The sequence below is a fragment of the Melopsittacus undulatus genome, chromosome Z (genome assembly GCF_012275295.1).
Source record: "Melopsittacus undulatus isolate bMelUnd1 chromosome Z, bMelUnd1.mat.Z, whole genome shotgun sequence".
NCBI lineage: Eukaryota > Metazoa > Chordata > Aves > Psittaciformes > Psittaculidae > Melopsittacus > Melopsittacus undulatus.
In genome coordinates this window covers 67,332,582-67,354,657 of record NC_047557.1, presented here as the reverse complement: position 1 = coordinate 67,354,657, position 22,076 = coordinate 67,332,582, and the positions used below count along the sequence as shown (strand labels likewise).

General features: G+C 41.4%; 1 protein-coding gene across 3 annotated transcripts in view; it reads right to left on the bottom strand.

Moving 5' to 3' along the window:
* The window catches only part of EPB41L4A (erythrocyte membrane protein band 4.1 like 4A), a 121,978-nt gene that overhangs the window by 17,909 nt on the left and 81,993 nt on the right, over window positions 1–22,076 (bottom strand). Inside the window, exons 13-16 of one of the 3 annotated variants that reach the window (XM_031042802.2) lie at window positions 18,167–18,248; window positions 11,499–11,612; window positions 9,889–9,936; window positions 5,884–5,961 (exon numbers count right to left, since the gene is read on the bottom strand). In XM_031042802.2, coding sequence (XP_030898662.1) covers window positions 5,884–5,961; window positions 9,889–9,936; window positions 11,499–11,612; window positions 18,167–18,248 — 322 coding nt within the window. The remainder of the gene's footprint in view (window positions 1–5,883; window positions 5,962–9,888; window positions 9,937–11,498; window positions 11,613–18,166; window positions 18,249–22,076) is intronic. The other 2 variants (XM_031042803.2, XM_031042804.2) reach the window with 2 other exon arrangements.

The following is a 22,076-nucleotide window of genomic DNA, read 5'->3' as shown; positions in this document are numbered from 1 at the left end:
TTTCTGAAAATGTGTAAAACATAAAAACATTCTGCACAAATTTATTTTTCCTCTTTTTAATTTTAAACACCTTTCCATGAGGTGAGAAAGGGTTGGTAGAGGCCCTTCTTCAGAAAATTATAAGCAGTACTTAATCCTTCTTACAACTCAACATTTATATTGCAAGAAACCCTTAAAGACATTCTGTGGTCAGTCTCTAATTTTCTTTGCTCACTTGTGAAGCAAACAGAACAAGAAATTTAAATGAAATTTCAATGAAATAACCTGGTAATAGCGTTCCAAGAGAAAGGAATACCAGATACTATTTATTTAAGCACTCATAACTGAAACTATACTCAGTATTTCTTTCAACTTCAGAGATCACCTAGAAAACGGATCTTCCTTGCACACTAGGTTATTGTTAACCAATTACCTCACAAGATTGTGCTCTAATTAAAATACACTTCAAAGAAATCTCATGGCTCAGATATACTTTATACCACCTCACTTGAATGTCACTATGATTTTTTAGCATCTCTAACCACTGCATATCATGCTTAAAGTACTATTATACCTCATACTTCTGCAGCACTATCTAGCAAATAATTATTTATAAGTTTTCAACTATCTGAAAATCATGCATCACTCATAGTACTGCATGTGAAGCAACGAGAAACTGTGTCAGCTTTTGAAAACAGCTTCTTAGAAAAATTACCTTAAACAATTCCTCTTTTGTCCAGTGACCTTTATCTTATGCTCTGTTTATGTGATATGAAGAAACTTTATGTGCTTTTTAACAAATATCATTTTCATAAATAATACTCCAGTGCAACATACATTTTTCCTGTTTAAAGAAATTTTAGTATACAATAAATCAGTTTTTGTAGATAACTTTTATGATGTAACAGTTATGACAACTTTCTCATATCAGCAGTAAGAAAAATAGAATCTAAATCAAATAGAATCTATACCCCAAAAGCTGCTTGCATCACTTGATATTAACTCTTGCTGTTCTATAAAAAGTTGATGGTGTATGCATTTTGGGTTTAGGCCAAAATAAAAATATTTATACCATTATTACATTTAGAGGAGGCTCGGTGGCAGATTCAAACCGGCCATCATCGACCATTCTCAGTCAGTTGCTGAGGGGAGTAGCTTGAGAGAGGACGCCTGCAACACCGGAGCAGAGCCGGGGGAGATCAGCGTCCAGAAGCCTCACCTCAGAGCGACAAGAGCCACTGAGGAGGGAGCCTCAAGTCCTCAACAGGACTTGCCCAGGAGCCGGCAGCTCAGCTACCGCGAGGAGGTGACTCACCGGGGGCAGAGCCAGGAGGAGTGGCACCAACTGTGAGTGGTTAAAAACCTGCCCAGGGAGCGCAGCGACCGGAGCGCGAAAATAGTGGGGGTCGAGGCAGTTTGCGCGGGCATTTGAGCGGATGGTGAGCACTCGCCATATGATCAGGGCCCAGTCTGGGAGCTCTGCCCTGGCTGCCCTGATGGCGGCCAGTGTAGGCACGCAGAGCCGGTAAGAGGGGAGGCTGGGGTGCAGAGTTCGGAGTGTAGAGTGCCTGCACTGGTCTTGTGAGGGAAGGTGCAGAATGGGAGGGCTGCACTCAGTGCTCCCTGGTGGAGGTCCTCCTGCAGCAGGTGGCTGCACTGCAAGATGCTATCAATAAGCTGCAAGATGTAAGGAGAGCTGAGGGGAAGCAGGACTGGCTGCTCCAGGCCCAAACAGCTAGAGGCCTCAAGCTTCCCCTTTAACTCATGAAGGAAAGAAGGAGGCTGTTAACCTGGGAAGCTGGGAATTAGTAACAAACAACAAAAGGAGGAAGAGAGCAATTAAAAGCAAGGGGCTTCCTCCTAAATCTACTGTACCCACCCAGAACCGCTTTGCTGTCCTGCAAGGGGCTGATGAGGAAATGCACTTGCACCAGAAACAGTCGGCTGGTGCACTGGTACAGAAGATCTCTACTGGTGCTGCCAGGAAAAAGCTGCAGGTTGTAGTAGTAGGGGACTCTGCCTTGAAAAGCACAGAAGCACTCCTCTGTCGGCCTCACCTGGTGGCAAGGGAGATAGATGTGTTGCCTACCTGGGGCACGGACCAGGGATGTTGCGCAGAGGCTGCCTGCTCTAGTAAGACCCACGGACTATTACCCGCTTCTAGTGATACATGTGGGTGCTAGGGATATAGACAGTAGTAGCCTGAGGAGTATAAAGAAGGACTACAGAGCCCTAGGAGAGGTGGTTAGGGGCTCTGGAGCTCAGATAGTCTTTTTGACAATTCTCCAGGACACAGGGGTGTCCTCCTTCCAAAGGTTAGGAGGATTGGACAGGTTAATAAATGGTTAAAAGGGTGGTGTCATAGTCAAGGGTTTGGGTGTCTTGAACATGGGGCCCAAGTTTGCAGGCCAGGCCTACTGGGGGCTGGTGGTGCTGCTCTGATAAAGAAAGGGAAGAGTGGTTTTGCTAGGAAGCTTGCCAGACTTATTAAAGATGCTTTAAACTAGATGTGTTGGGGGAGGGGGGCATCATTCCATCCCAACACACCCAGTCAGTTGCCAGCACCTATAATAAAAGCTCAGAGCAATGTAGTGATATTCTAGCTGTTCCAGCCAATGAGCCGGCTTCATTTGGAGCTCGGATCAGATGCCTCTGTACAAATGCCCGTAGCATGGGGAATAAACAAAAGGAATTAGAGATGTGGACACATCTACAGGGCTATGATATAATAGGCACCACAGAAACATGGTGGGATGGCTCCTTTGAGTGGAGTGTTGGAATGGATGGTTACAGGCTTTTTAGAAAAGACAGGCTTGGTAGGAGGGGAGGGGAGTTGTCCTTTATGTTAGGGATAGGCTGGAGAGTATGGAACGCTCTCTGGGGACAGGTGATCAGTTAACAGAAAGTTTGTGGGTCAGGGTTAAGGGGGAAACAGTGATGTGAGACATTACTGTGGGGACCTGTTACAGACCGCCTGATCAAGAGGAACCTGTGAATGAAGAACTCTACAGACAAATAGGAAAAGCCTCACACTTGCAGGCCCTTGTTCTCATGGGGGACTTCAACCACCTTGACATCTGTTGGAGCAATGGTACAGCCCGGCACAAGCAATCAGGAGGTTTCTCGATTGTGTAGAAGACAACTTCCTTCTGCAAGCAATAGAGGAGCCAACAAGGAGAGGTGCCCTGCTTGACCTCGTGCTCACCAACATGGAAGGGGCTTATTGGAAATGTGACTCTCCAGGGAAGTCTTGGATGTAGTGATCATGAGATGGTTGAATTCAAGGTTCTCAGGACAGTGAGAAGAGCGTGCAGCAAGCTCACCGCCCTGGACTTCAAGGGAGCAGACTTTGGCCTCTTCAGGAACCTGCTTAGCAAGGTTCCATGGGATATAGCCCTAGAAGGTAAGGGGGCCCAAGACTCTTGGTTAATATTCAAAGATCACCTGCTACAAGCTCAGGAGTGTTGCATCCCGACTAGAAGGAAGTGCAGCAGGAGGGTCAGGAGACCCCCATGGATGGATAAGGAGCTGCTGAGAAAAAGTCATAGGAAAAAAGAGGCTTATAAAAGGTGGAAGCAAGGACAGGGAGCCAGGGATGAATACAGGGGTGTTGTACGGGATGTTAGGGACCTGGTTAGGAAAGCTAGGGCCCAATTGGAGCTAAACTTGACTAGGGATGTTAAAGATAACAGGAAGGGATTTTATAGGTATGTAGAGGCTAAAAAACAGACTAGGGACAACGTAGGCCCACTCCGGAAGCTTTCGGGAGAACTGGCTACACAGGACTTGGAGAAGGCTGAGGTTCCTAATCACTTCTTTGCCTCTGTCTTCACCGGCAAAGGCTCTGACCACACCACCCAAGTCTTGGAAGGCGGAAACAGGGACTGTGAAAAACTAGACCTTGGGCTCGCTGTACGAGAGGATCTGGTTCGAGATCACCTTAAGAACCTGAACGTGCACAAGTCCATGGGACCTGATGAAATCCATCCGCGGGTCCTGAAGGAGCTGGCAAATGAAGTCGCTAAGCCACTGGCCATCATATTTGAAAAATCATGGCAGACAGGTGAAGTTCCTGATGACTGGAAAAAGGGAAATATAACCCCCATTTTCAAGAAGGGGAAAATGGATGACCCAGGGAATTACAGACCAGTCAGTCTCACCTCTGTGCCTGGCAAAATCTTGTGGCAGATTCTCCTGTAAGCCATGCTAGGGCACATGAGAAACAACAAGGTGCCTTGTGACAGCCAGCATGGCTTCACTAGGGGAAATCCTGCCCGTCCCATTTGGTGGCCTTCTATGATGGGGCTACGGAAATGATGGCAGTTGATGTCATCTACCTGGACTTGTGCAAAGCGTTCGACACTGTCCCACACAACATCCTTGTCTCTAAATTGGAGAGACATCAGTTTGATAGATGGACCACTCGGTGGATAAAGAACTGGCTGGATGGCCGCACACAAAGAGTTGTTCTCAACAGTTCAATGTCTGGCTGCAGACCAGTAACGAGTGGTGTCCCTCAGGGATCGGTTTTGGGACCGGTCTTGTTTAACATCTTTGTTGGTGACATTGACAGTGGGATTGAGTGCACCCTCAGCAACTTTGCCGATGACATCAAGCTGTATGGCTCGGTTGATATGCTGGAGGGAAGGAATGCCATCCAGAGGGACCTTGACATGCTTGTGAGGTGGGCTGATGCCAACCTCATGAAGTTTAACCATGCCAAGTGCAAGGTCCTACACCTGGATCGGAGCAATCCCAGGCACAGCTACAGGTTGGGCAAAAAGGAAATTCAGAGCAGCCCTGCAGAGAAGGACTTGGGGGTGTTGGTCGATGAGAAAATGAACATGAGCCATCTTCAGTGTGCGCTTACAGCCCAGAAAGCCAACCATATTCTGGGCTGCATAAAAAGGAGCGTGACCAGCAGGTTGAAGGAGGTGATCCTGCCCCTCTACTCTGCTCTCCTGAGATTTCACTTGGAGTATTGTGTTCAGTTCTGGTGCCCTCAACATAAAAAGGACATGAAACTGTTGGAACTAGTCCAGAGGAGGGCCACGAGGATGATCAGGGGACTGGAGCATCTCCCATATGAAGACAGGTTGAGAAAGTTGGGGCTGTTGAGCCTGGAGAAGAGAAGGCTGCATGGAGACCTCATAGCAGCCTCCCAGTATCCGAAGGGGGCCTATGGGGATGCTGGGGAGGGACTATTCATTAGGGACTGTCGCGACAGGAAAAGGGGTAACAGGTTGAAACTTAAACAGCAGAGGCTTAGACTGGATATAAGGAAGAAACTCTTTACTGTTCGGGTGGTGAAGTACTGGAATGGGTTGCCCAGGGAGGTTGTGAATGTTCCATCCCTGGCAGTGTTCAAGGCCAGGTTGGACAGAGCCTTGGGTGATATGGTTTAGTGTGAGGTGTCCCTGCCCATGGCACGGGGGTTGGAACTAAATGATCTTAAAGTCCTTTCCAACCCTAACTATTCTATGCTTCTATGATTTAAAATTAACACAGAGTTTCAGATCCGTTATAATATTTTTACTATTCTCCTCAAAAGCTTATTTTCTGCTTAAGTTCTGCACTTTAAATTTTTGAGTATATGGTGTGAATATCTTGTCATCAGCATTATCCACTTTATTTACAGTAATATTGCAAGTCTTTTGTAAATGTGTTCCATATTTGCAGTTCATTAATGAGTTCTTCCCAAGAAGCAGGAGGGTTTGCATCCATTGCATACACCCATGATGTTTATGAGTTTTGGCAATTACCTCTCTTCTTATTCAAAAAAGGACCTTAAGCTGCCTCAGGAGGACTGTACACATATAATACATGTTAGAATCCTATCTCAGAAAAGTCCATCTCCATTTGTTTGCATTTCATGTCTCTATGTGTAAAATGTATAAATGTTACCTGTTTCTTTTCTTCCGATGCTCTGTGTTAGAATTTTCTGATTCACTGCCGCTGCTGGTGTTACAGCGAGATCGTGATCTGGAGAGGAGAAAAACAACATCTCAAGATGAATCTACATACTAATATCAAAGGTTGTGTTTCTAAACAAGGAACGAGCAACAGTGGAAAAACATCAGGAAAAACAGTCTCCTGAGTTTTGTCTGCACCTGACAGTCACATTATCTTTTTCTCACTAACTGATTGGGAATAACTGCTTTGAAAGTACTGCATCCAGAGTACAGTGTCAGTCAAGTGCTATTTTCCATCATTGCACTGCATTTTTCATGTTTTACCTCTCAGCATCCTTTATGTATACGCACAATGAAATGTTTCTCTGAGGTGTGAAATCTTTCAGTTGTATGCATTCTAGCTTTTTTCTTGTAGCACACTGTGAACCACCAAACAGAAAATATACAGTAAACCTGGTTTTGCAGGCAAAAAAAATGCTTATCAAATCTGTCTTCTTCTATTCACTTCAATTTCCATCTGGCTTCTAGTTAAGTTCATATCATTTTTCAAATGTCAGGCAGTATGGAAGAAACCCCAACTAACACTGCAACTCTGCTGGTCTTTATAAACACAGAAAGGCTGAAGTGCACACACTGGCAGGTATTTACCAGCACAGCTTTTGGATGACATGATGCATGGCTACAGAGGTGGTATGTCATGTGAGGAAAAAGAAATAAAGCAGTTACTTCCATATCACCTCTGACTGTGAAGCTTCAAATGGTAAGGTGACGTTTATGGTTCCGATTATTTCTTGGGACTGGTGGAACAGAGCAATGCTAGAGTTCACGAAGAGAATGGGCATATGCCTACTATAGACAAACTCCTCTCAGCAGAAGGAAGTGCTTGGCCACTACTATGCCAGACCCTTAAATCCCAGATTGCCACTGACGAACATTTTGAAGCAGACAGACCAGCTGTCAAGGCTTTGGTCCTAAACAACAGGATTCTGTTACTGTACTGCACTGTTGGGCTTGGTCCTAAAAAATGGCAGTCTCATCAAAATCTGGTTTGGACCATTCTTTAGAGTGACTATGGTCTCTGAATGCCCTCAAAGACATGCTTGCAGTGCTGACGGCCCAGGTGGTTAATGGGGAAACCTCACCAGTATTGACATATGTTGGCCTAGAAGGATTCAGGATGTCAAGACTTATGATTGTTGATGGGTTTGCTGCAACTCGAAACAGAAATTTTCTTCTGAGGTCTTTGGGGGGTGAAATAGGAGAGAGAAGGGGATAACTCCTGATGCTGCTGTCAGACACATACACTTTTGTGTACCTCCTGCTCTTTGATTAGCCACTTTTTTTAAGAGAACAGATTTGTCAAACTACAAACAAGCTGAGAAGTGAATGCATTTCATTAGGTATAGCTAACAGGTAATGGGAAGCACTTCATTAAAAGGTTGAAGGCTACTGACAAGCACCTGCTTACTGCATGTTCTAACAGTTTGGGGAGAAGAGCCCAAATAGGATGAGAAAAGATAAAAAAGACTTCCTAGACAACAGAGTAGCAGCAGCATGGACCTCCCCTGAGTGTCCTATCTGGTCAGGGACATATCCCTCCAGCCTCTGTCTCTGAAAACAGGACACTGTTATAGAAGTCTGACACAGCTGAGAGTCTCATAATTTTTCCCATAATACAAATTATGGCTGATTTCATCAAATTGCTGTCATTATATGCCTCAGCTTATAGAGTCCAGACTTCCCCCTCTCCTACACCAGAAAATCATTAACTCAAATAGCTTCCATTAAAACAGAATAATAGGACAACTGAAGCTTAGGAAAATCATTTCAACCTAGCCTGTCTGAAGGGAATAGGCTTGGAAAAGTAAAATTTCCCCACAGGACAAGCAGAAACCTCTCCCCATTCCCAAATTTAATTGTTCATAATCTAAAGCCACTGAAAGGCTCAGGACAGTCAATTTCCCAGGTAAAAATGCACAGTTTTGGATGAAGCTGAAAGTGGGGATAAGAAAGACACATTTTACTCCAGCAAAACGTTAACCCCAAAGGAAGAAAGAGGACTAAAAGACGGTGTCCAAGTGACTGCCTGAAGCACATTCAGAGTAATAAATGCCGCAGAACTACAACAGACCTTACATGCCAAAAAGGTTACCTTTTTTCCCTCCTAGTCTCATCAGATGTTTAATAAATATTCCACTAATCTTGAATCTAAGGTCATGCAATCGACACCATTCTTTCACACTTCCAGGTCACCAGAGTGACTCCATTCTTTTACATTTCTCAGTTCTCCATTATTTTCCAACTCTGATTTAAGCAATTTATTCCTTAAGATATCAAGGCAGTAAAAACCACACCATTGCAGGAGAAGTGGAAGATAAAATATCTTGTTTGCTCAAATTAAAGATAAGCCTTTCTCTAGCTTTTCAGGAATGGAAATCTAACCCACCTTTTGGATACTTCACACCAAATCACATTGTGTTTCCTGTCAGGAAAGCACCTGCTGGGAGACAGAAGGGCTGCTGACCTGTCAGCTGAGTGGCAGCTGCTCATGTTGGCTGTCAGAATATCATCTTTCAGTGAGTATTAAACAACAGATTTTACTGAACTGAATAAAATACCAAAAATCAGAACAAAGGTGGTTAGGTGACATCTAACTCAGGAGCTAGAACAAGTGAGGTCATTCTGACCTCTGACAATTACAAAGCACCTTTCATCCTTTTTTCTCATGTTTTCTTGGTTATGTGATATATTTGATACTTTACATGTGCTATACCTATACGGTTTGACGCAAGGAGCAAGTAATAGTCAAAGGTAGTTTCACAAGTGGCACGGAATAAATACAGTCCAGGAGGACTATGGCAACAGAGTTGACAGAGAAGGCTCGCATTCTGGTGCAATCCTTTTCTGCTTAAAAAGAGAGGAGAGGAGCCAAATTGTGAGGAAGTGGAGAAGGTCTATTCCAATATGCAATACCAAACCTGCAGCAGGCACAGGCTTTGCAAAAAGGTCCCTTCTGGGCATGTGTTTTCCACCTGAGATGCCTATCTAAAGCCTCTCATGTGCTGGACATCTACCACAGGATTATCACTGGCAGCTTGGTGACATCCTTCAAAAAATAATCTGATATAAGAGGTGCAAAGTATGCAAGCACTTTCCCTGACTTCCCGCGATTGTCCCTGAGATGTTTGTGTCTCTGTCAGAGCTCCTTTCCCAGGCTGCAGCAGGGAATCAGATCCTGGGAGTGTCTCCTTTTCCCCACAAGCTTCTAGATACTCTAACATACAAATGCATTACACTGTTCCCTTTTCTCAAGCAGCCAGAGCAGGACCACAGGAGCAAGCACAGCTCAGAGTAGAGTCAGCAGGCAAGCAGAAGTGGCACTGGAGAACTCCAGATACAAAAATCCATCAAAAGGTGAAGTTGTTGAATGGCACACATGAATTCACACAGACACTGTTTGGAAATGTGACAACTAGTCAAGACTGCACAAGTTAAAAAACAAACAACAGAAGCTTCAGAAAAGAGTTCAGCAAAAAAAATGTGCAAGACAATCAGAACACTGTAACAAGTTGCATATGCCTCTGCACCTACCTTATATAGGACAATTAAATGGTAGTATGCTTGCTTTCGAAAAAGGTTAATTAAGAGTGGACTGGGAGACTAAAGAACTCAACACAAAATCGCAGACACAAAATCCAAAAGCTAAAACTTTTGGAATTGACCTTTAAGTTGCAGAGAAGCCTTTACTTAATTTCCAAAAATTTCTTCTAGCATGATGCAACACTAATGTGCAAGGCAGCTTGGAGGAATCCGTGCTACAGAATATTTTAGCAAAAGCAAGACAGGAAAGAACAATAAATGGCCAGAACACAACAAGGCTTTTAAAAAATTAAGAACATGGTGGAGAGGGAACAAAGGAAGGGAGGGAATGCAGGGAACTAAAATATGATTAGTATCTTTGCTATGATTTCATGGCTGCTATAAGTTATATATTTACCTTCTCCTTTGCTTTATATATGAATCTTCGCCACTGTTTTGATTTCTCCTGTGACATTAAGGAGTTTTTAATGAAAAACATTGGGTCACTTAATACAAATACACAAGAACACCCATCTTTAAAAAAAAAATGGAAAAAAGAAACACCAAAATTTTACCAAAGTTTTCCTTCAGCATCATTTAAGGCAGAGAAAAGGCATGTGCTTGTTTTAAAATTAAAACCTCTAGAGTAAATTGTAAAGGCACAATCCCATTCAAACTCTCTTTCCAAACCTCTGACTTGTAAGGTTAAGCATAGTATGCTGACCTTTAGACTTTCCTACTGTTTCCAGCATAACAAAGCCTGATGTTTTCCCTCTTAATTCCAGTAAAAAGTGCATAAACAACATGGTTATTGTTATTAAACAGTTGAAAAAGGAAAGTGCCTTAATAAAACCACTATTCAGGAAGACATAATTAGGTTAGAATCTACCTACTATTGTCAGTCTTCACTGTCTCACATATGAGATAAGACTTTAAGAACATATTGTTGGTGTTGTGGCCCAAGTGAAAACTTGCTGTTGGCATGACCACATGTCCACTGAGTGGACCAGCCAAATGCAATTCCCAGATGATAAACACTTTACATCTCAAAAAATTTTCTACTACACAGTGCACAAACACAAACACAAGACAGTTCTGCACTGCACATGCCTATTCCTTTGTTTTTACAAAGGCCAGTAAGCCCTCACAATAAGCTAGCAATGAAAGAAAACCCATTCAGGAAACCCATTGCTGTTACTTAAAACGGCTCTTCCAACAGGGTAAATCAATATAACTGTTGACCTAAGAGAGAGCTACAGTGATTTTAACTTAGGCAAGAGGTCACAAAGGATACAACATAAGTGAGTTTCTTCATTCCTGTCCTAGACACCTCATGGCAGATAAAAGGTCTGGAGCAGCACAGAAACATGACAAATGTAAAAGCTCCACATCAAACTAGATTTCCTCACAGACATGGCACCATCACAGACCTCTTTTTTGGCTTTGAAAACCAAACCGATGATCACTTCATAGATGTCAGAAGGAGACATAACTCCCGAGGTGCTGGCTTGAAGGCAGTCCTAGGAGACTGCAATGAATATGGCAGAGTAGCTATGCTTGCTATACTTCACAACAAATTGCAGCATCAGATTACCTCAGCAATGAAAGCAGCTCATTCATTTAAGCTCCATTGCACCTGCAGCAAAGCAATGTACTTAAACCAAAATACTGCTCTATATTAGAAGCTTATTGTCAAGCAAGCAACATTCATCAATCCTTTCCTTTACCAGGGAAAACCAGCTGCAGCAACTGCAAGGACCTTGCATATGCCAATGATGCAGTTTCTCACATGTGAACATCATTTTCCTGATACCCAGAGCAGCACACAAGCAAAAAGCCTACATTTCCAAAAGCAGATCTGGTATTCTTGGTCAAGTTTTTATTGGGTTGTTGTTGTTTTTTTTTTTTTTTGGATTAACAACTGGCCTTCTTCCTAGGACCCAGCTGTGTCTCCAAGAATGTTTACTGAACATAGAGAGTGCAGGATTTCTACTGTGAGAAGCTAACAATTAATCCCAGAGCTCTTACCTCCTCCGGACTGGCTGCTCAGACTCATTGTCACTGCCACCTGATGGGTTGCACCGCCGAGAGCAAGGAAATTTTGGCGATTTACTGCGATCACTAGGTGAATTATACAGCCCACTGCGGTTAAAATGGAAGAGCAAACAGTTGGCTTAAAAACTTCCAGTACAGTTAGGACAGGTAACTGAGATTCAGCCTACCTAAATGAGAAGACTCAAACACATATGCAAATACAGATGGTACTGCTTTCCAGTAATAAGTATTTTACATTGAACCTTGAAAACGGAGAAGAGACCTCTTAGCATTGCAAAGCCAACAGCTCTAAGCTTACAAAATACATAACCAAGTACATATATCCTTTTAGCATAATAAAATTTCTGTGCTTTAGAATGAGTTATCCAACCCAGAATTAGGCAATCAAATGTATCTCTATTCTTTCTGTTTTCCATGGGTATAAATATGAAAACAGTACTCCCATCCTGATACACATCTTCATCACAGACTTAACGCTTGGGACCATGAAACAATTTTAGCTCTGTTCACGTACACAACACTCTGCCAATGGTGTGGAAATGTTTCACAATTCAGGTTATGTATTTTAGGCTGTGTGGGACCCAATAGGTTGGGTGGTTACTGAATTAGATGTAGATTATCAAATGCTCATATGGATTATCATGCAATACCTGCCTACAGAAGTGTAAGGGCCTCTTCCAACACTGTAACAGACCCTTTTAAAACAACTCTAATAGCCTCGTATGAAGATCCCAAGTTCTTATGCTGGAAAAATACAATCCTGATCTCTTTCTCCTTTCTCTGTGTTACTCTTAATTTTCCAGACCACATCCACTGACATATCTTTTTTCCAGACTGAAGGAAAAGTCCTGCCCAGCATATGCCTTTGCTCCTTGTACAGATTTCCTGCACAGTCATTCACACCTTTGACTACGCTTGCTGCTTCACTGCAAGCCTTTTGCTGAGGTAAGGACATCTGAACTGCACTCACAATTCAAGAAGTAAACATGTGATCCACAAATCTATGTAACGTCATACTGCTTTCCTCTTGCTTTCCTAATAATTGCTTATTGTTTTTTTCTGACTGCTACATAGTTCATGTTTTCATGAAGTTATCCATCACAGCTCCACAGCACCTCATTTTACTCAGAAATCTAGAGGTATTTTTTTGCCGCGAAACATCTTTCTTTACAGTTACTGACTCAGAGTCATCCACCATCTAGCAACTCACCTTTCATACTTTAGGGGTCTTTCTGCCACTCTTCACAGACAACTTTAACTACCCTAACTAATTCTGTCTCATCACCACGTTGTATCACCCCTTTTCCAGGTCTTTGAGAAATATACTGAACGGCAGAGACCTATGAACAGATCTCTATGGAAAGCCACTGGTGACTTTTATCCACTGACTACTTCCTTCTATGCCTACTTTCCAAATTTTTAACTATTTATCCATGACGGGACCTATCTTCTTACATAAAATACAGATTTATTATGACCTGTTAATACATTAATACATCAGTATCTTTCAACCTTTTTCTATGGCATGATATTTATCACTCACAGTACCTAGGACATAACAGAATCACAGAATCATAAAATCATAGAATAGTTAGGGTTGGAAAGGATCTTAAGATCATCTACTTCCAAGCCCCCTGCGATGGGCAGGGACACCTTGCCCTAAACCATGTCACCTAAGGCTCTGTCCAACCTGGCCTTGAACACTGCCAGGGATGGAACATTCACAACTTCCAGTGCCTCACTACCCTCACAGTAAAGAACTTCTTCCTTTTATCTATCCTGAGCTTCCCCTGTATAAGTTTGAACCCATTACCCTTTGTCCTATTGCTACAGTCCCTAATGAAGAGTCCCTGCTCTGACAATCTTGTAGGCCCCCTTCAGATACTGGAAGGCTTCTATGAGGTCTCCATGCAGCCTTCTCTTCTCCAGGCTGAACAGCCCCAGCTTTATCAGCCTATCTTCCTATGGGAGGTGCTCCAGTTGCCTCATCACCCTCGTGGCCCTCCTCTGGACTTGTTCCAACAGTTCCATGTCCTTTTTATGTTGAGAACACCAGAACTGTACACAATACTCCACGTGAGGTCTCACGAGAGCAGAGGGGCAGGATCACCTCCTTCGACCTGCTGGTCATGTTGCTTTTGATGCAGCCCGGGATATAGTTGGTTTCTGGGTTGCGAGCACACACTGAAGCTGCCTCATGTTCATTTTCTCATCAACCAATGCCTCCAAGCCCTTCTCTGCAGGGCTGCTCTGAATCATTTCTCCACCCAACCTGTAACTTGCCTGGGATTGCTCCAACCCAGGTGTAAGACCTTGCACTTCACTGTACTGAACTTCATGCCATGCCTTGCCTTACCTCTGTGGGCCATTTTCTTCCCACGGTGCACTTGTTTTACTTCTTTGTGTTTCTGGGCTGTTTTCATTTTTCATCTTTTTAAAGCTAAATCAAAGTACAGATACATCTATTTTTTCAAAACTAATAAGTTTATAGCTCACATGTTCTCTCCCCCTGACCTCTTAAAAATTAATCGTAAAAGCATACATTTGTTATAGAGACTCACCCTAACATACAGGTTTTTGGCAGCTATGTGAAGAGGGCAAACAGCTGCTGTGTTGAAGAATTTAATCTCTCCTAGGAAGAGAGATTGGAAGGAAGAGGGAAAAAAAAAAAGAAAGAAAATGAAGGACCTTTAAATTGGCTCTAAAGGTTCATAATTATGGCAGCATTCAGAATGAATGAGGGCAGATGCTTAGGCAAAAAGCCTAACAATAGAGAAAAAATACAATATACTCTCACAGTCTTCCACAATATGCAGTTAACCAGTTACTGAATCAGAGGCTTTATCTGTTTTTTATTCTATATAACACTTGATGGAACTTTCTTCCATATATTTTCTGAAACACCACTTGAACATTTTTAATTTCTGGTATAAGTAGTGCCTGGTAACAGTATGCTCCAGCATTTAACTATGCCACAAACAAATATTTACTTTTAGTTCAAAAATTCCATCTGGTTCAAAACTTCCATCCCATGTTCTTCACAAGTTTTTTGTTTATAGAAAGAAAATAAAGCCATATGAATGATGGTTCCCTAATCACCGACTTTACCCCATATTTTTTTTAATACATTTTTAACAACTGTTTCATCTCTTTTTCCAAGTGAAAAATTACAGCCTATTTAATCTCTGTCAGTATAGGACACACCACATACCCTTTATTATCCTTAATATCTATATTTCTTTACCATTCTCTCAGAACTACAGTGCCTTCTTTAAGACAGGGTCAACAAAGGCAGCAGGGGTGGTAACTATTCAAAACGTGACAGAACACAGGTTCATAGAGTAGCATATTCTTCTCATTCCTACCCCAGTTATGCCATATGTTTTCATTTTGCTAGACACCGAGCACAGACTTGACAATGTGAAAGAGCTGTCTTTACTGACTTCTGCAAGTTAAAGTACCAGGATAGTGACCTGGCATACAAGACCTATCAATCTTTGTGACCAGTATTTCATCATACTTACTGGAGATGGTTGGAAGGAACAGCAGAATGCTCAAATTTTTCCTTTATTCCTACCATTCTCACAGTGCCAGGTTTTACAACTTCCAACACATTACAGCAGCTAGATAGCCTGCTCATTGCCACTGGAAGGTGCTGGAAGGTGACTTCCTGCTGAAGGATGCTTTTCACCCATCCTCTTACCACTGGCTAGTCATGCACCATCATCTCAAGAGCTCACTTTCTGCATGAACAAGCAGTTCACCTGATACAGAACTAGACAGCCACATTGATTTCCACTAAGTTCTTTGAGAAGTATTACTGACAGCAACCCACTACAAGCATTAATACAACGTATCTTTCCAAGTGCAACTTAAGCTATTAAAAAAACCCCTTACAAATGCTTACAGAGTTGAGGACATAAGCCAGAGTTCTTTGCCTAGAGCAGGCTTTATGAAGAAATCGTGGCTAATTAACTCACTAATTCACTTTTAACCTCAGCCTTTGGTTCCTACAGGTCACTGAGTTAATAATTTAATTCACACATAGTAAACACAATGAAAAGCTATACTAAATCAGCAGGAAGGGAAATTAAATTACGCTTTATCAGGCAAATAATTTTCTCCACACTGCATCCATTAATTATTGACTCAAATGTGCATACAATCTATTCCCAAACTTAAAAGTACGTGCCCACTACAGACCAATCAAGTAATTCAGGTAAATATATTTCCATCCTGTACTGCCAAAACCAATCGGTTTTGCATAGTATGAACTATTGAACAATACTTAGATTGAAGCTGTGCTTGAAGAAAATTAGAGGGTGCTCTCAAATCTTAAAAAAAAAAATGAGACAGAGAGGGAAATTATCCTAGGAGGTGATTTCACTGCATTAGATTACTAGGCCATTATTCATGCAGAGCTGACACACAGTTAACAGGTAGAGAGCTACAGCACAGCAGCTCTTCGGACACTAGCACTATCTCCAGGAATACAGCTGCAAAAGGAACTGAGTTCATTCAAAGTCCTTGAAAAGGTTAGAATCTGGATTTCATGTGAGATTACTGTTGTTGGGGGGTTTCATGGTTTACCTTGCATTTATACCACTTATGTAGAAGTGACCAATTATGTATCTCAGCTGTGAATGAGATGTTAAACTACAAAAACTCTGCTTCTAAGAGATGCAGAAAGCTGTTTTGTGAACATGATCAACAATTAATGCAAGAATTACATAATAGGATGGAGTAAACTACCAAGCTATGAACACTCCACAAAGTATGTGTGCTACCTGTCATGAACACTAAGGCTGGCAGACATGAAAGGTGTTTTACATGTGCAGAGACACAAGAAAAACAAATAAATTTCTAAATGCAAAAAAAACCCCAACTTCCAACACTTTTTTGATTGTGATTAGCTCTGCTTAAAACTGTGACTCAGTGAGACTCTGTCTGTGAATTGCTTTTAAACTGTCAAGTTTAAAAGGTAAGAAACTAAATACTTAAACCTTGAAGGTGCCATGTTGAGAGCCCCTTATTTTGGTTCTTGTTCTACAGTAGGCCTATCCATTTCTTTTTAACTGTTCATTGCTAAAAAATTATACACAGTATTTGTAGCATAAGTAGTAGTAAAGGACTATTATTCCTTCCCAGTACTATTAGCTGCACTATGGAGTAAAGGTACTTCTTGCTTTGTACTTCTTGCTCTCCCCTAACAAATCCGAGAATGGTTGGGGTTGGCAGGGACGTCTGGAAATCACTTTATCCAGACTTCAGCTTAAGTGCAGCCACTCGGAGCCAGTGGCCCAGGTCCATTCCCAGATGCTTATTTAATTATCTCCAGGGCTGGAGATTCCACAGCATCTCTGGGCAACCTGTGCTCAGTCACTCTCATAGTGAGAATGCCTCTTGATGTTCAGAGGGAACCTCCTGCATTTCAGTCTGTGCCTGATGCTTCTGGTCCTGTCCCTGTACACCAAGAGCCTGGCTCTGTCCTCTTTGCACCTTCCCTGCAGGTATGCACGTAACTCTGTATTGTTTTCTCCCCAACGGCCTAGTTTCAACATGGCAAAGTGAAAAAATTATAATCTTCCTTTTAACCCATGATCAGTATAATCTTCTAAGGGCTAGAATTTCTGATTGAATTTCCCTCTTATTGAGGAAGCAATTCAACTCAGCAATTCTTTTCTGTGTCAACTGTTCTAAACATTAGGCAATAGGAAACACTATTCACAAAGAATCTGCAATAAATCTTAGATCCTTTCTCAGAGGTCAGTCCAGATACCCAGTATGTGAAGCACACAGCTTCAATGGAAAGATAAGGGCAGAATTGTTCAGCTCAAAAAAAAATCTGTCAGAGTATGAGGCATGCAGAGACAGACATTCAGGCAACAAAGCAAAAAACTTAGGTGCTGAAGTTTTTTTATTCACTGTTTTGTCAAATCACTCTTTTTTATTCAGGCACCCAAATTCCACCTAAAATTAAGGGTGGAGATATAATTCCCTTTCTGAATCTGAGCCTCATCTCTTTCTCTGAAATATGTGTAATAACCAAAGGTGCATTAAACACAGCAGACCATGCAAGTTCAGAGGAGCACTGTCAATTCACTGCTCCCAAGGATCAGCATGAACACTCATGACCTTTGTTCTGGATTTAATACTGCAACAGCAAATGGACTCCAAGAATAACAGCACTGCTGGAAGAGAGGCCACGCCCAGCTCTTCCCTGCACATACCTGAAGCAGTGCCTGCCCTGTGCAGAGGCAGACCTACACCCTGAGGGCCCTGCCAGCCAGCCCACAGCTCCTGGGCGAGGGGCACATAGCAGTTCACACAACTATCCTGACCAGTGCCAACAGGTCATTGTCTGTTTTTTCATATTTAAAACTGAGTCTGTTCACTTTCCCATTATCTTGCCCCAGTCTGTGGCTTTCCAAAGTCTGTGTCACCTGAAATCCCTGTTCCAGGTTCATAAGAAGATCAGGGTTTGTTAAAATTAATTACTAGGAAACACTCTCTGACCTTTGTCAGTAGATCTTGAACTTAAGGCCATGATAAACTGTTACTAATGATTACTAATTGTGTTCCTCTATCCAATGCAATACACAATGTCTTTGAAGTTGGAAGGGAACTGCTGGTCTACATACCTTTTCACTGGGGAAGGTGCAATAATTTTGGTAGTTCCTTCATCCTCCTCATTTGTGGTAATCCGGTTCATGTTCTTAGATCCTGGAAAAAAAACCACCATGGGGCAGTCCTGTAGCAAATATCTTGCACCCCTATTCAGTATAATCACATACTGGACACAGTGCAGCATGAGAGATAAAATTATAAACAAGACCTCTGGTACATGCACTACTTACTAAGGATGTATAAAGATCACACTTTCATGTCTTACCTTCCTAAGAAAGTTTAACATGCTTAACATTGGGGAATTCATTAGTCTTGCACATAAGACAAAGGGTTTTAAAGCTGCTGTTCTGAAACTAAGTCTATGACATTGCCACCAGAAATGAATTCTCTGCTTAGTCGACAATAATAAGAAAAACATGAGTAGAATACAGGCTATGAAAAAGCTTGGGGATCCCCACTGCAATAACTATGGCCTCCAAAACAATTACTATATTAGATAGTAAAGCAAAACTAGTATGTTTGTATTAAGAAACCATTTTAAACTGGTGTAGCAACGCAGTGCAACACAACACAAATATATCCTAAGTTATGACCAAGAAAACAATAACTATAAATCAATGGACTATGAAATTAATAATGTAAATAGAGAGAGACAATAACAAATAATACTCTGACAGAGACAGCTAAGCATCAGTTTCAATGAGTCAGAAACTTTCAGCAAATATTTGAAAGCTATCTGACTAGTTTCCAATTTTGTGCAAAACGCTCTTTCCATTTTAACTCTACTTTTCACAGTGTTAGCACTGCAGTCCCCACCTGCGCCACAGAAAAAGCAGGAGGAACATGCACTTACCCCTCTTTTTGAACCCTCATATAACAGGCTTCAAAGAGATTTGGATATTCATGATTGAGGAGCACTGAGGGTCAACAGAATCTGTGTATTTTATACTGGGTTTAAATCAAAGTCACATGATAATATTATGCTCTACAGATATATTTGTTCAGTATCATAAAAAGAGAACTGTTCTGTTCAGCTTGTTATGTAGTAATATATTAATTGTCAATACAAGTTTGTCCTACTGGCACTTTGATTTTAGTTTCCATGGTGTGATGTTAATATTAGTCTGTCATTTTTCTTCAGATCACACATTCTCTTTCCATATAACCAGCAATTTCAGTCATTTCTTATAAAATTGTTACCACCTCCAGAAACAACTGCTAAGTAAAACAACAAAGCAAAACTACTGATGAGGTATATCAGCTCTGAACAGGATATATTCTGAGCATGTTCATGAAGATAATGGAACAGATTGACTGAAGCCTATAAGACTGCTGACCTCTGGGTCCTCTGGGACAAGCAAGGAACATCACAGTGTTGTTAATATAACAATATAAATTCAAAGCCCTTTTGCTTGGCTAAAACATCTTAACATCTTAAACTGTGATGAGATTTTGCATTGTAAGCTTTCTCTACAATCTCAGATAAAGATCTCCACAATCTCCCTCAACTTTCTATATCACCCCTTTGACATGTAAAGTCTCTGGACTTTCCTCTTCTTCAGCACACATACTTGAGATATCCTAAGGTATCCTGTCTGGCCATCAATTGCCTTTCCTGCAGGTTAAATCTGCTAATCTTCTGCAGATGCTTCATATGCTGCAGAGGGTCTCAAGTGGCCTTTGTCACCTTTGTTGAAGCAACTCAACCAAGCTCTTTAGATGCCTGACTTTATGACTTTTCATTATGTAGTTTACTCCTTTCCCCACTTAAGTTTTTCAGACTAATGCCTGGCACAGGAGGGAAGCAGCTTGGGTCCTGTCTTGTACAGTATTTGCTCCTTCAAAGCAGTTTTTGTTGTTTATAAAAGGGTAAGCATTAGGAATAATGTGGAATATTCTGAAGAAAGAAATGCAGAATGGGCACAGATTCTCAGACAGAAAGGAAACGGAAGTTTTAGCATTCTCATTGAATCCTCTATTTTACACAGTGAGATAAAACCCAAACTCCAGACTCACTGAAGAACTATTATTTTTCTGTTTTCAGGAAGGAAGCAGTTGCTACACTGCCACTAGGACCTCCTTAGTAATAAATTCAGAATTACTGAATGAAAAACTTTCTTCAATCAATGTGGATCAGAAAATGATCAGAAAAAGAATCACCAATCTTCATTAAGGCCATAGAAAACTCTTCCTCTGACCTCTAGAAAGAAAAGGATGCCAGCAGTCAAAATCACAAATAAATAAAGATGATATTCCCATCTTTACGTTAGGAAGGTAGTGAAATAAAAATGGAGTAGGTTAAACTGTTAAACCACAAGGATATCTCACGGTTTCTGACAATACTGTTTTGCATACATATGCATTTAGTTCCTAAGCCACCAAATACGTAAGATAAAATAACACACTATAATAACTTAGTCCACAGAGGTAATGAAGCCAGCAAAGATAAGACTTTTCAAACAAAGGAAATAATTTCAGTACTCCACATAGTATGATGTAAATGAGGTAGCTTCCAATTTTGAGGTCATCAGACTGCTCATAACTTGATGGAGCAATAAGAACTTGTGCTCCAAAATATGTCATAACTATGAAACAACTCTCAGAAAAAGAGCTAAAAGTCAAATGCTACAAAAATAATAGTCACCTCCAAAACTGACCCTTTGCTATGTCTGGCAACAGCATTACCATTCTGCAACACCAAGTCACCTCCGGGTGCAAGGTGATGAGGGGTTGTGAGATAGTCAGTCCACCCAAGTGCAGAAGGTCTGTGATGCCTTCACAACTCCTTCAAACTCTGCACAAAGACTGGTGCTGCAGAACCTATATGCAGCACCTCAGCTTTCGGAGCAGCCAGGATCTTAAAATAGGGGCAGCTGCTTCTCACTGTTGAGTTCACTGATTACAACTCTACTATTTTAGCACTTAATAAGTTGAGGGAAAACCAAAGATAACATACTTACATAATGACTTGCACACAAAAGCAGAGATACAAATAAATACAGAAACACAAAATAGGTTTCTACTGAGACAAAACCTCATACTAGCTGTGTTTTGACTCCACTGCTGCCCACAATGAGGACCTTTGCTTTGCTTTTTAAAAAATAAGATCTTGCTGTACAATTCTGTTGAGCAAATGACTAGCTTAATTAGGAACTTTCTGTCCACACATACAGCAACTGTAACAATTGTCTTTACCTATGTTCCACTCCACGTATCTTTTACTAGCTACAGTACTGTTTACCAACATACATCTCTGTATGATACAATATCCCTAATATAAAATAATAGACTCCAGCAAAACTGTCCAAACACAAACCACACTGCAGTAACCTAACTTTACCACTTTTTGTTGTATACCAAGGTAACAGGACTCTCAAAAATACCGCAAATAGCCAGAAATCTTGAACATCTCATTTGTAGCAATTATTCCTAGTTGCTGCTGTCAGCATTCACTGCACTGAACTTTTCCAGTAAGATGAATGCACACAGTTTGATTCCCTTTTACAGCCATCTTGATTCTGATTTGTGCATTCAATTTAAACAGACCATTACATTTTCAAAAACTCAAATGTCTAAAACCTCATGAGACTGTCAAGTTAATTAACTTGTCATGCCTGTTTATCAACTAAAGCCATTTCACTGATGCTACCTGAAAGTACTGTTTGTATTTAAATCTATTAATGAAAGCAGTAGATAGTATGATCAAAAGGAAAACACGCAAGAAGAGCTCATGCTTTGCACTGTGTGCTACTAAAAGCCTATAAAAATTAATGGACTTCCATATGCCTACACTAGCATCACCTTCTCTGTGATAACATTTATTTGCCAAACTAGTTTCCAATCCTGTAGCCTCATGGGTTTGTGCATCTCGCACCACATGCATGAAATGCAGAAGCAGTCACATCCATCCTTTTACAAAACCTA